This window comes from Primulina eburnea, chromosome 10, assembly GCF_022965805.1.
Source record: "Primulina eburnea isolate SZY01 chromosome 10, ASM2296580v1, whole genome shotgun sequence".
NCBI lineage: Eukaryota > Viridiplantae > Streptophyta > Magnoliopsida > Lamiales > Gesneriaceae > Primulina > Primulina eburnea.
In genome coordinates this window covers 36582377-36596733 of record NC_133110.1, presented here as the reverse complement: position 1 = coordinate 36596733, position 14357 = coordinate 36582377, and the positions used below count along the sequence as shown (strand labels likewise).

General features: G+C 32.9%; 1 protein-coding gene and 1 long non-coding RNA gene across 10 annotated transcripts in view; one reads left to right on the top strand and one right to left on the bottom strand.

Moving 5' to 3' along the window:
* Positions 1–6375: 6375 nt before the first annotated feature.
* The window catches only part of LOC140803419 (uncharacterized), a 31855-nt gene continuing 23873 nt past the window's right edge, over positions 6376–14357 (bottom strand). The window contains exons 1-10 of one of the 9 annotated variants that reach the window (XM_073159295.1): positions 11964–12054; positions 9089–9157; positions 8702–8880; positions 8544–8609; positions 8414–8456; positions 7515–7569; positions 7350–7398; positions 7051–7118; positions 6838–6946; positions 6376–6665 (exon numbers count right to left, since the gene is read on the bottom strand). In XM_073159295.1, coding sequence (XP_073015396.1) covers positions 6552–6665; positions 6838–6946; positions 7051–7118; positions 7350–7398; positions 7515–7569; positions 8414–8456; positions 8544–8609; positions 8702–8878 — 681 coding nt within the window. In that variant the 5' untranslated portion in view covers positions 8879–8880; positions 9089–9157; positions 11964–12054 and the 3' untranslated portion in view covers positions 6376–6551. Of the gene's footprint in view, positions 6666–6837; positions 6947–7050; positions 7119–7349; positions 7399–7514; positions 7570–8413; positions 8457–8543; positions 8610–8701; positions 9158–9893; positions 9982–10110; positions 10230–11963; positions 12055–14357 lie in introns of those variants that run through there. The other 8 variants (XM_073159294.1, XM_073159288.1, XM_073159287.1 and 5 more) reach the window with 8 other exon arrangements.
* Positions 10229–13174, top strand: LOC140803421 (uncharacterized). Its single transcript, XR_012111868.1, has 2 exons — positions 10229–10896; positions 11022–13174. It is a non-coding gene; the product is annotated as an uncharacterized lncRNA (long non-coding RNA).

Here is a 14357-nt window from a genome sequence, read left to right as displayed (position 1 = left end):
GTGCTTCTAATATCTTCCATTCTTGTTAAACAAAAACTTGTGTGAAACGAGTCTTTTATTTGGGTAATCAATGAAAAAATATTATTTTTTATGCTAAGTGTATTAATTTTTATTGTGAATATCCATAAGATTGATCTGTCTCACATATTAAGATCCGTGAGACGGTCTCACATAAAATACATTCTTTGTGTTATTATTAAAATTTGTTGTTGGCTAATATAAAGTACAATTATTAAATATAATTTTAATTTGGTCAGATGTTAGCAAGTGGTCGCAGTTGGACTGAGTCGGCTTTACAAGTCATAATCCCACATGCCAAATGCCAACCAATACGATATAGCCACGTTTTCGGACAGCTAAAACAAGGTTATCAAATTGGGTCAGGAATCTTGAGTCTTCAATTTTTATTTTTAAAAAAATTATAGTTTAATAAATTTAGAAAATTTTTATAAAATATTTGTACCACATATGATATATTTTGTTCAGATTTTCATTTTATAATTTATACGAGTAATATATATAATTTATGATTAATATTTGAATAAGTCTCTTGTGAGACGGTCTCACGAATCTTTATCTGTGAGACTGGTCAATCTTACCGATATTCACAATAAAAAGTAATACTCTTAGTATAAAAAGTAATATTTTTTCATGTATTACTCAAATAAGATATTCGACCCACGAAATTGATATTTAAGACTATCTCACCAGAGTTTTTGTATAAATGTTTTGTTCCCATGATTGTTGATTCACCTTCGAACCAAATATTGTTCCTCGAATATCATGCAAGAAAACATGGCTTGTCGGCTACCATCACTATTGTCAAATATAAATTCAAATGTAGATATTGTGAAGTGCATTGGTTTTCATGCTTAGAAATTGTGTCTTAATGTTAGAAAAAAAAAAATTATGACAATGAAACTGTAACTGATATTTTTCGATATATATTGGATAAATTATCAGATTAATGCATTATACCGCAAACCCGACAAAAGAAAATTGATATGACATTATGATTTTGAGGAGGTCAAACTTAGATACATTAAATTGAGTCTTTAACTGCCCTCTTATTCTTGCTTTGGTTCTTATTCAATGGGTAGCACAATAATATATACCTAACAAATTTTGTCAAATAAATTAGGAAACAAATTTATGGGTGAGGAGCTGATGGAGATTGGCGAACTATTTCGGGGAAAAAAATAGTATTCTTGAAATTAAATAAAATATTAATTTTTTACAAGAAATTTTATGAAAGTCAAGAAAATAGGTAAGTATTTTAGACATGTAATGGATTGATTCATATTCTAATGAGTAGGTCTCTTGTGAAGCGATCTCACGAATCTTTATCTGTGAGATGTGACAACCCTACCGATATTCACAATAAAAAGTAATAATTTTTAATGGATAACTCAAATAAGAGGTATATTTCACAAAATACGACCCGTAAGACCGTCTCACACAAATTTTTTTATTTTCTGATTTTATTTTATGTTATTGAGTTTCATAATATGATTTCATTAGCAATAGAAAAGGACAAAGCAAGATTCATAATAATGGATTGCCCTTAAATAAAGTACATGGAAATTAAATAATCTGACCAAAATTACGTATCCGGTATACACATGGTAGCTTAAAATTTGCATCACTGGGGTCAACGCACGATACAATTAAATTAAAGGTAAGCATTTGAAGCGTTGACATCATTCTTACCAAAAATTAGATCTACATAAGAATTTGGAATAATATTTAGTTTGTATACATAGAAGATAATACAATAAGACAAAAAAATTGTGGGAAACGGTCTCAAGGTCATATTTTGTGATACAGATCTCTTATTTGGGTCATCTATTAAAAAATATTACTTTTTGTGCTAAGATTATTACTTTTTATTGTGAATATCGGTAAGGTTGACTCGTCTCACATATAAAGATTCGTGAGACCGTCTCATAAGAAACCTACTCCAGTATAAATGGCACACCTGATCAAAGTAATGGGACAAAATTTTGAATTCGAAACTCAGTTAACAAACTGTTCCACCAACTCCAAGAAAGCAAAAAAAGAAGGCAAAAACTTATGTGAGACGGTCTCACGAGTATTATTTGTGAGACGGATCTCTTATTTGGGTCACCCATAAAAGAGTATTACTTTTTATGCTAAGAGTACTATTTTTCATTCTGAATATGGGTATTGTTGACCCGTCTCACAGATTATGATCCGTGAGACGGTCTCACATTAGACTCACTCAAAAAAGAATAGGTAGATTGACTTTCAGAATATGGGATGGTTTTTATCGTTTGACTTTTCGTCAACGAAGGTAGCAAAAGAAAATATTTATTCTCATATTCACAAACACGAAAACTATTGTGAGTTACTTGTTTGTGTGAGTTTCTCGAAAACACTTTCACGGGAAATGTAATATGAAAATAACAAGAATTAAAAAACTATCTTAGCAAATTTGAAATCGAGGTAAAAGAAAATTCTTTGTCCTTAATATGAATTTGTCCCGTACATGGTGTTCACGAGTATAACAATCGTCTATCAAGATACAACCAGAGGCGGAGGTACATGGAAATATACCCGGGTGGCTCAATTTTTTTAAAAAATAATTATATGTAAATTTTGTATAATTTTAGAATAATATGATATTAGCCTGGGTAAATCAATTTAAATTATTAAAATATTCTATAGTTTAAAATTCTAGCTCGGGTAGAGCCATATTTCTGGCTCCACCATTGGATACAACGGCTTCCAAATTTTGATAGTAGCACTACAAATCATGAATTTCATAACCAGAAAATGAAGTGAACTCCCTTTTTTAGAAGAAGATGTTCAATTTGAATGCACATTGAGGGGAGCTTACGCGCCTCCTCACGGCCCTAGAAAATTCCAAGAGACGTAGCTTTTGATTTTGAGTGTCTAGGGTTGGGCCAGGAGGATCTCTTAACGCCTTCTTTTTTCTTCTCATCGGAGTTATTTCACAAAGAATTGCCGAGGTAAGGAAGAAGGAGGGAATAAGCACACTTGGAGAGCACAGTACAACGGAGGGTTGTATGCTACGTTCGGGAAGGATGAATCGCTCCTGAAAAGAAATTTATTGATTCTCTCCCAATTGGTTGGACCGTAGGTGCGATGATTTACTTCACGGTTATCGGATTAATGCATGTGATGTTAAAAGAGTTTACACGAAAAATCATCGCAGCAGGAGATGTAGCTTTTGATTTTGAACATTCCTTAATAAATATTATCAGATTTACTAGACCACAAAGTGAACATGATGTCTTGAACTTCTTGATGGTTTGTGTAAAAATCAGGCAACAATAACTACACAACTTTCTTATCATTTGTTTTGGTTTTTTGGTTGTGTCCGTTTTAGCCATAGAACACATCTTGACTTCATAAGTGTTTTGTTGAGGCGACCCTTCCTCACATTTACATATGTGGTCTCTTTTTTGAATAGTCTCATATCATACTTCGTCTTTTACAAGCAAAAGAACCATTAAAAATACAAACTTATCCTCACTATATTTGTAGGAACAACACTTTCCGTCCTAGAAATGAGAAGAGAGTAATTCTCTAATGCTAACACAAGTTCTCATCATTTAGTTGTTTCATTAAACCAAGATCTTGAGATCTCCAATCAACAAAGTTGGATTACCACTATGAAAACTTTATTCTGTAGATTTTAAGTTCATTCTTTTTGACAAGATATAAACTTGATCCCCATCCAAATATTTTTAGTACGGATTCATTAAGTTATTTTATGATTTCACTCTATCAAGTTTAACATATTATTTTTATGTCCAGACCTATCATTATTTATTTAATTGTATGTCATATTTTAACATAGTATTTATACTTTTAATACGACGCCCCCACACTTCGTGTTATTTATAGGATTTTATGACATTTTTTAAGTTACACGAACTTTGAAATCTATATAGTGCTATTAAACTCGAATTCTACGCGTTAAAATTTATAAATTCGAATCCAAAAATTAATTTCTTGCAAACTTGGATTTAAGCGTAATTTCTTAAATAATTCGAAACAAACTTCTAATATGATTCTAAAGTTCGAATTTTAAGCAAATTACTTAAAAAATCCAAACATAAGAGTATATCTTGTACTTTTTTTTTATTTTGAACTAAAATTCTTATAAAATTCACTTGTAGAACTAAATTAGAATGAAAAGAGAAATGAGAATGTTATACTTCAATTACATTTGTCATAAGCTTCCCCGTTTATGTTCATATTCAATACAAATTCAAATTGCAATAAAAAAATAATTACACGAAATTCCTCTTAAGATTGTTTGGTGGGGAATACGTTAAGGCTATGCTTGGTGTGGGTGATAAGGAAATGATAGATTCTTAGTCTCATGTTTGTCTCATTTTTTATGGGCCCAATTAATCAAGAAGCCCATGATTAAAAAAACCTATGTGATTGATTAGGCAACCCATTGGTTTGAGAGGATTGTCAATCTCAATCCTAAAACATACCATAAATTTCAATTTTACCCTTTCGTCTACTCTTGATTGCTAATCACCATAAAATATTTTTCATTTATGTTTATTTTATAAGTTCATGCGTTATACATAATCTTAACTAATATATTTGTATTTAAAATTTTATTAATTATTTTTTAAAAAATAATAATTCGATAAATATAAGCTAAAAACTAGGAAATAAATATATGAAACAGCTAGTTCGGAAACTTTAAAGTGAATTTAATGGAAAATAAATTACATAATTTGAAAAAAATAATATTACATTAGTGGTGAATATTGGATCAATTAATTTAGGGTATTTTTGTCTCAACAATAAAAAAATGTAAAATTTATCCTACTCGTTAAAATCTTACCAAACAAAACATTCTTTATCACTACATATTATATATCATTACCTTGAGTTTTGTTATCAATCCAATTAATTATCATATCCTACACACCAAACATAGCCTAACAGGATCTGCAACCTGGAAATAAAAGACTCAAGAAATTATATTAGCAAATTTGAAATCGAGCAAGAGAGAACTCTTTGTCCTTAGACGAATTTTCCCTGCACATCGTGCTCACAGTATATATCAATCGTCTCCTAAAATACAACGACTTCCAACTTGTGATAGGAACACTACAACTCACGAGTTTCATAACCAAAAAATGAAGCAAACTCACTTTTTAGAAGAAGAAGAAATTTAATATAAATGCAAATACTCTTTTTTGTTTGAACATATCAAAGTTGGAAAAAACTTGTATGAGACGGTCTCACGGGTATTATTTGTGAGACGGATCTCTTATATGGGTCACCCATGAAAAAGTATCACTTTTTATGCTAAGAGTATTACTTTTTATTGTGAATATGGGTAGGGTTGACCCGTCTCACAGATTATGATCCGTGAGACGATCTCACATGAGACTCACTCATCAAAGTTTATGTTATTATGTCACTAAATTATGTTAACTCATTCTTTTAGATTTATATTTAAGTCACAAACATCAAAATTGTGACAAAAAGACTTTTGGAGGCAAAAATCTATGAAAATCACAATTATTGTCATACAGCGTTGTCAGGCACCCATACACCACTTTACCGGCGCCTAAGCGCCTCTCTCACGGCCCTGGAAAATTCCTGCGCATAGAGGGACGCCAGAGATGCCTCCCTTGCGGCTTGGATTGTTCCTAGGTACGTTTTGACCCCTAGCACATGAAACAATTTATTTCGAGTTTTATATACTTCTTAGCTTTATTTACATTCGTTAAGTTTAAACTTTATCGAACAACAATCTCTGGTTAATTTCTTCATACGAATTTCTAACACAACCCTAAATAATATTATTTTTTATGTCAAAATTATTATTTTTATTGTTAGGTATGATTAGACTGATCTGCATCACGAATGTAAACCAATTAAACCGTTTCACAAGATACCTACTCATTCACAAGACATAAATACTTGACTTCCAAGATTAATATCTTTTATCCCGTCGCACTTTTGAAATGTTATCTCCATCGAAATTATGAACTGTATTACTTGCTTTTAAGATATAAAGAGATTACATATAATCAATAAATAACTTGTGCAAAAAGAAATAATTTAATTTCGTCCAATATTTAAAAATATTGGAGATTGGTTGAATTAATCCGATAATTTAGCAAAGTCATGTGCTTACAGATGTGCACATGATCTTATCACATTCTGCAGCCTTTGCATCTTTCTTTAATTTCTTTCTTTCTTTCTTTCTTTCTTTCTTTCTTTGCTGCCTCTGTATGTGATGAGGCAAGGGATAACTTCAATGAAGAGATTACCATGATAATGAGGTTCCTAAAGCAATGTAATAATATATGCTAACAAACTTAAAAAGCTGACAACAAGCGCCAGTGGGAAAGAAATCAAGATTTAACCAATGTCTTGCGCATGCTTTGTGCATGTCGAAAAAAATACCACAAAACATCATAAATTGAATCGTCACATGATGAAATTAGTTAGAGACAGATATTGGCTGATGATCCCAAGTCAACATTACTAAGAATAATGCTTTCATATGTATACCGATATCAGTCGGATTTCACCCGGCTTTGTCGACTGTGAAAGATGGCGAATCCGAAGGATACTACCATTCCAGCGATATACCCTGAAATAGCTCCATATGTCACACAGATTGGCCACTCCTGCATATAATGTCAATTTCTTCATGTGTCATACTGAAAAAAGATTTGCACGAATCTCGTGCTCGATCCAAGTAACATATGCTTAAATGGTTAACCCTAAAGATTGCCTTAATCGTAAGTAGAGAACGAAAAGGGCGGCCTCAAATATCTGATGGAATATAAGAATAGATACCTGCCAGGGTCTTTCCCAGTCCAGAGGCATGGGCCATGCACCGAACCAAGCTCCAATAACAGCTCCATGTGCGGGTACACAGATCATAAAATCAGTAGATCCAACTGGCCTGCGAGTGAGCATTCAGAAAAATAAAATCGAAGAAAATACCATTCAAGGCTACCAAGGTTCGACTTGCAAGGACAAATTACTCTAATGATATAATCAACTTACGCAGTGTGAGCAAATATTCGATGCCATTCATTCCAAGATTGACCAAAAACAGAAGCCGCTGGGACAAACTGCCAGAGAGATAACATGGTGAAACACATGAGATATTATAGATGTGATCACGCTAAACACAACAGAAGTAACAAAAGTTGCAAATGAACACACTATTGACAGATGAGCATTAACTGGAATGCGCCGTAGAAAATTTTCATGATTCCTCCATTTGAATGAGTTGATCAAGTGTAAGTAAAAGAAGCATAGAGAAGCTTGCAAATGGTAAATATCTAACAGAGAATACACACCGTAAATACGGACATTAAAAGAGACCAATGAACTGTCTTTTTAAAGTGCCTGCATTTAGTCAGTTACAAACGATAAACATGAGCAAATGTTAAGCATATAAATCCACAATATAAACTAGGGTCAACAAAATAGACAAAAATTCGATGCACATAACCATCACATACTGAATGCCAACAGGTGCCCCCAAAACTATTGCTCCAAGTGCAATTACTACAGCACCTATAAATAATACCACAAATCTTAGAACCGATATAAAGCAGATATGACATTTTAAGTAACTGAAAGGTAAGAACTCATTTCTATGAATCATCCAAGTCACAATTCTAGATTGTCGTGAGTTTAGATTAAGTACTAGTATTTGTTCTCACAAGTAACATGTAAAACAAATTAAACAATACAAGACGAGGTTTAGTCTTGTCCTATGCAGTCAAGTATTTTTGTAGTCATATGAAATCGACAAGGCACCAGTAAACCGGACGGTAAACGAACAGAAGCTACAAAGATCTGATATTCAGATGGCAAGGTAAAAAAACAAAAACGTAATTTTGAGTTTGAATGTCTTGAGTTCAACCAGAGGGTTGACTACCATGCAATATTAATCCAAGCCAAGAACTTCTTGCTCATTTGTGAATGCAAGTAGAGTTCAACAAGAATGATGTATGGTTACAGGAGCTCCACATACACCGACCAAATCCAAATCCTAAGAAACTAACTACAAGCAATGAGCTAACCGCATCTATATTGGTTATGCGACGTGGCTCAGTGGCCTACTAATTTTCATGAACCTTTCAAATAAGTCAATCAGAATGGCATCATTTTCGGAAAAACTAACAAGGTCCCACGAGTATTTCATCATGCTATCGAGATTATTAGAAACATGACATTATTAGTGCACAGACAACTTGCCATGAATCGGCATAAATAAGATTCCTTTGTATAATCACTACCGAATATGGACAGCATTATGTTGGGGAGATTCATAAAGGAAATGAGAACATTACACTGAGAATTAAGAAAACATTAATAGAAAAGGAAAATCTAACTTGAGAGTTCTAGCAATAACCTGCAGGAAGCCCCAGAATCCCCCTCAGGATAGCTTTCAAGTACTGCACGGTCAAAAGGAAAGAAACCATAATTACAAATGGAACCAAAAAAAAAAAACATCATCAACTTTGAGAAATACAAAACATTACAGAGCTTTGATCTGGATTGCGCCGCAAAAAACTGTAGATTAAAATAACAATTGAAGCTTCAAAAGCCTGAAAATTAATATGAAACTAGATCGATTATTGATGGAAGTAGCGGTTAATAATCAGATACGATGCACGAGATGTGAAGGCAGTGTCCATACCCAGACCACACGAAGGGTTTCAGCTGGACTTTTAATAAGAGTAAGGGCACAAAAATTGCAAGCCACCCAAAAGGCTGATGGTAGGCCTAGTCCACATATGAGATGCAATAGCAGCACCTTCACTGGAGATGTATATAAAACAGTAAGGTTCACAATCTCCTGCGGCTGCTGTGGCATCGCTGAAGAAGAGTAATGGAGGTGTTGAGTGGCTCAATGGGTGGTCTAGGGTGATTTTGAAGATTCAGAGAGTATAACAGTCTCTATATTAGCAACCCCTACATGTTGTCCCACTCATATTCACTTCTTTGGGTGTAAAATGTCATTTGCACAAATTTCATTTATAAGAAACGAAATACTGCTCTAAAATAGTATGACTGGTAAGAGCACCAGTGTGAAGAAGATACTCTTCGCGGGAAAATGCAGGTTGCCCCAGGGAGTTGGAACGAATCAGTCTACCTGTACCAAATAAAGCATCAGTGATTAATATACATGGACAACTTGGGTACTTCTATAATGCACAAGATGCATTGACGAATCACAAAACCACGTCAAAATTTAAAAGAAGATTAAAACATTAGTTTGCTGGTGTAACTTAAAGCAAGGAAAATGGAAATGTAAGACGAAAATGGTAAACAAATTGGGACTGATCAAAACTGAAGAAAGAATCAAACAAGAATTTTTTCCGAAGTTTGAACATTATCTGTTACTTCAATTGTTAATCAATGACTTGTGCCATCAACGCACACTGGAATTTCTTACTCATAGTGTTCAAAACTGATGGACATATTGCAAGAAACAAAAGGAAAACAACTACTGTTCAGTTGGTAAGTCAATTACGGAAGAAGACTCCTAGAATCTTTATAATTTGCCAAAAAACAAATATGAAGAAAAAGAGAAGCTGAGATTGTTATGAAACAGTAAAATTTTTCACAAAAACCTTCATCTTTAAACGTGAAGACTCATTCATTCAGTTAAAATTTTCAGCTCTAAAATGATCTGATTAAAACTCACTAATATTCTGGGTACAAAAACTAATCCAAATAACTAAAACTAATCTAAACTACGTGGAGTAAACTTTACAGCTATATTACTGCAAAATTTCATTTCTTCTATCGAGTAAGTGAAGAAAAAATGGTCACCAGGTAAATTAAACAGCGAATAACACATGGAAATCCTGTAGCAGTTCGCGTACACGAGTTAAATGCATAACTGAAAAACCAAAAAAACGAGATACAATAGCCTAACACATTTATTCCTGCGAGCATACAGAAATAACACATATAAAAGGGAGCAGACGCAAGATTGCCTTCAAGCTTCCGTTGAAGGTCGCCCCAGCTGATTCACGATCAAATCAACACAATTTCGATTTCAAAAAAAAAAAAAATCCACACAATTTCAAAGTTCAAAACCGAGAGAACAACGTCGAGCCAATAAAAAGAGAGCCGAAGCGCTAAATGTCTGCGCCGAGCCAAGAAAGAAAGACTGAGAGCCGCCTACCGCACTATTCGAAGAGGATACGAGTAGATGTCTGGGCCGTTCTTATTCCAAGAAAGTTCAATTGTTTGGGCCAGTGGCCCTTCCTTTCAGTCCAAGTTGTTTTAAGGGATTATTATTTTTTTGAAAAAAAATAGAGAGAGAAAGTAACAAAAAAAATTAATACGTGGCATGGTTCTTATATAATTAGGTCAAAAATGTGGCAAATTTTAGAGATTTGTTTTTTTATTTTCTTACAATAAAACACTGCAAAGAATTGTAGGATTCTTGGCTCGGTTAGAATCATGTAGGATTTTTGCTCTGCGGTGTCTACATAATGTATATACCTTCTGAAAAAAAGAAATAAGCAGATGGATTAACTACTGAGATTTTATATGGACGAAAACTTGTGTGAGACGGTCTTACGGATCGTATTTTGTGAGACAAATCTCTTATTTGGGTCATCCATGAAAAAAATATTATTTTTTATTGTGAATATCGGTAGAGTCGACCCGTAAAGATTCGTGAAACCGTCTCACAAAAGACTACTCTTTTATATGTTCCATCTTTGGCCTCCCGACCAGCTAAGTTTTAACTTGTAAAGAGAGACGAGAGGACAAGAGGATCAAACCAACAATTCTTAATGCTTTGATCAGTTGATGATAAATTTGTTTCAATTCATTGGTTGTTATTTTTCTCTATATGTTTGATATGCGTATCTTGTTCTCGAAAGGTTAAATTATGGGCTGGATTATAAAGGAAATGTGTGTGGCGACAAATGCAGTAATCTCGATCTCCGAGAACTGGAACTCTGATATTGGTTAAACTTCAATCAAGTTTACCAAAGTGGTTTGGGTTTTCTTGATTAGTAAGTAGCTCCTTGGACCTGCCAATTCATTGTTCGTTCATCAAATATTTCCTTGAAGCATTGGGAGGAAATCGGTGGAGTGAAAGTCATAGGAGACATTGCAATTGATAAAGCTATTCACAGACCAATCAACTCTCGGGCATCAGTAGTAAATGTTCAACAAATTTCCAAGCTTTCTTTCAGTGTCACTATATCAAGAACTGAGGAAATTACCTTTAAAAGGCTAGTTCATCACTAGTAGAATTTCCTCGATTTACTCCGTATATTCAATGAAATTATAGATAGATAATTGCCGAAGTAGACGCACGTGAAGTAATAGAGTATCATTTTACTTCGCGATATAATTGAAGCCGTTTCTAAGAAATTAGAGAAGTCTTTGGCCGGCTCAATGAGGGAAAACTGGTCCAAAATTAGACCGATGTCGAAGTAAAACAACGTATTTTACTTAGGGCACTCCAATGTCCATTCATCTGTGGCTGTAAACAACCTACAGAAAAGCATCGGTGTGACATTATTTCGCAAGGTGATTGCCAAAATATTTATATCAATAATACGGTAAAAAGCCCATCAAAGGAAGGATATACACCAGAAATCATTACAGATAAAAATGATTTCAATGGGACAGTACAATCTATCTTTATTTAACATGTCCAATAAACTTAGATACTCTCCGGTCTTGATTCATAATTGATTTATCGGTAAATTTAATCATAAAGGAGCTAAATCACGTCTGGAATTGAAGGAGAAGTAACCAGACAAAAATGGTAAATTCACAAAGTAGGATCACACTATTCAATAAATCGGACCAAGAAATCTCGCAAGCATCTCGCTGAATTTAAGCTGGAAAACAGGGGAACCGAAATGGCTTTATACCCAACATCAGGCTGCCAAAACAACAAGGAAAAGAGGCCAATATCTCACCTAAAGTCCGATCTCGAGTTCGCGAACGGAATGCAGCTGAAATAGGGCTCTCCTTCACCCTGTTCTTCCGATCTATGGCATAGAAGATGGTGCATGGTTAGGGAAACAAGGTAGCTGGCTGCTGCGCTCTTAACTTTGGCAGAAAGTGTTCGACGCGCGGCGGAAGAAGCTGGAGAGAAGGAGATGATGTGAGAAATTTGAGATGGTTACGGATGAGTTTTATGGTTCATTTTTTTTACTTCATTAAACGTAATTTTTTTTTAAAAAAAAATTCTACTTCATCAAAACTATTCTGTCGAAGCAAAATATTACAAAAAATTAGAAGTGAAGCACGTCTTATTTAAATTTGGAAGTAAAAAAATAATGTTTTACTTCGTCGGTGTTAATACTGAAGTTGATTGGTATATATTACTTCATAATTAATAATCGCTGAAGTAAACAGTGACGAAGTAAAACCAAAAATTCTACTAATACCTTACGATATTTCATACAACGTTGTAGGACCTTAGTCTATGAAATAACAGTTAAATACTGAATTAAGACTGTATTCCGTAGCATAGAACCTCCAATGATGGAAAAAACAGGCCATATGAAAAACTGAAGTTGATTGGTATATATTACTTCATAATTAATAATCGCTGAAGTAAACAGTGGCGAAGTAAAAACAAAAAATTCTACTAATACATTACGATATTTCATACAATGTTGTATGACCTTAGTCTATGAAATAACAGTTAAATATTGAATTCAGATTGCATTCTGTAGCATAGAACCTCCGATGATGGAAAAAACAGGCCATATGAAACACGACAAAAAAAATCAACATTGAAAAGAGACCTTAAATTATCAACAAAGAAATGATGTCTACAAACGATTGAAGGGCAAAAAAAATAATCAAAAACATGTACACAAAGATCGTTGAATTGCTAAGTAGCTAAAAAGTTTATCTGGATAACAGTCTTTGACCCGACAAATGCCTCAATCTCCTTTCAGTCGCGGTCAAATCTGGATAATAATTAAGTAAACCAAAAACGAAATACAAAAATCGTGTGTAAAAAAAAAACTATAAACACTAAAATTAGACTACATTATCGAATTGTATAGGATTCCCGACCAAAAAAATTACATTAAAAAGGGACTTTAAATAACTATTTCAGGAAATGGAAACTCTCATTAAAGAAACCAACGTTAATAAACCTTAATTTCATTAATTTAAAAAAAAAAGTGCTACTGTAGCGATTTCAGGAAATGGAAACTCTCATTATGCTTTATTTTCATTTCAAATCTGTTTTATAAATACATATTTATATTTATATTTGTAGATTAATCTACCAAATGATCCTCAATGAAAATGAATTTACTTGCGATATAGGCATTGTAATGTGCTTAGAAACCATGTTGATTAAATATACAACTAAAGCACGCATCGCATGATTTAAATTCTTTAATTATTAATAATTGAATTATGAGTTTTATATAAATTTTATGTGTGACATATGTAATTAATCAATTGATAGTCTAAGGAAATAAAATAAATTGAAAATAGAGCTTAAATGTGTGAACCGTTGAAAGATGAAAATCGTTGTTTTTGGGATTTCTTTGTCTTTTAATTTTGTAGTTTGTGATTTCAACTCAATGAATTCTTTGATTTTGTAGTTTCTATAATTATAGAGACTAAAAGTGTAGGGATATTTGGGTTAGACGTTTGTTAATTTGATTTATATTATTTTAGAAATTAAAACTTGCAAGTGATTGGTGATTTGGTTCAGAAATTACTTGTCTTTAATTTATAAAAATTACAAAACCGTAATTTTTTATTCTATGTGATAGTGTTTGTTTTGATTTTATATGTTAATTGAGAGTAATTGATTTTGTTTTAGATTTTAAAAAAAAATTCATACATAGTTTAATTTGTTGTTGATTGAAAATTTTGATAATTATTCATTTTTAATCACTTGTAGATACAACAAATGAAATTTAAAATGCCTCCTAAATATCGGTAACCATACCAGTAACAGTTGCATCGGCAGAAAGAAGCCTCTAGAAGTTGAAGTTAATCAAGAATTATCTTCGATCATCAATATCGTAAGATAGATTAAATTTGCTAGATATGTTGTCGATTGAGAAAGAAATGACCCAACAATTGGATTACATAGATTTGATAAATATTTTCGCCTCTAAAACAGCTAGACGAGTAGTATTTATATAGTTATTTTAAATATTTGTTGAGTTTTTATTGATGTAATATATTGATTTTGGTATATTTATTATTTATTAATATATTTGTTATTTGCAAATTGAATTTTATATTTACTACTGCAACAACAAGAGGACCCATTTTCAATTTCCGTTTCAGGTCCTATTTAATACAGGTACGGCTCTGATAATACCATA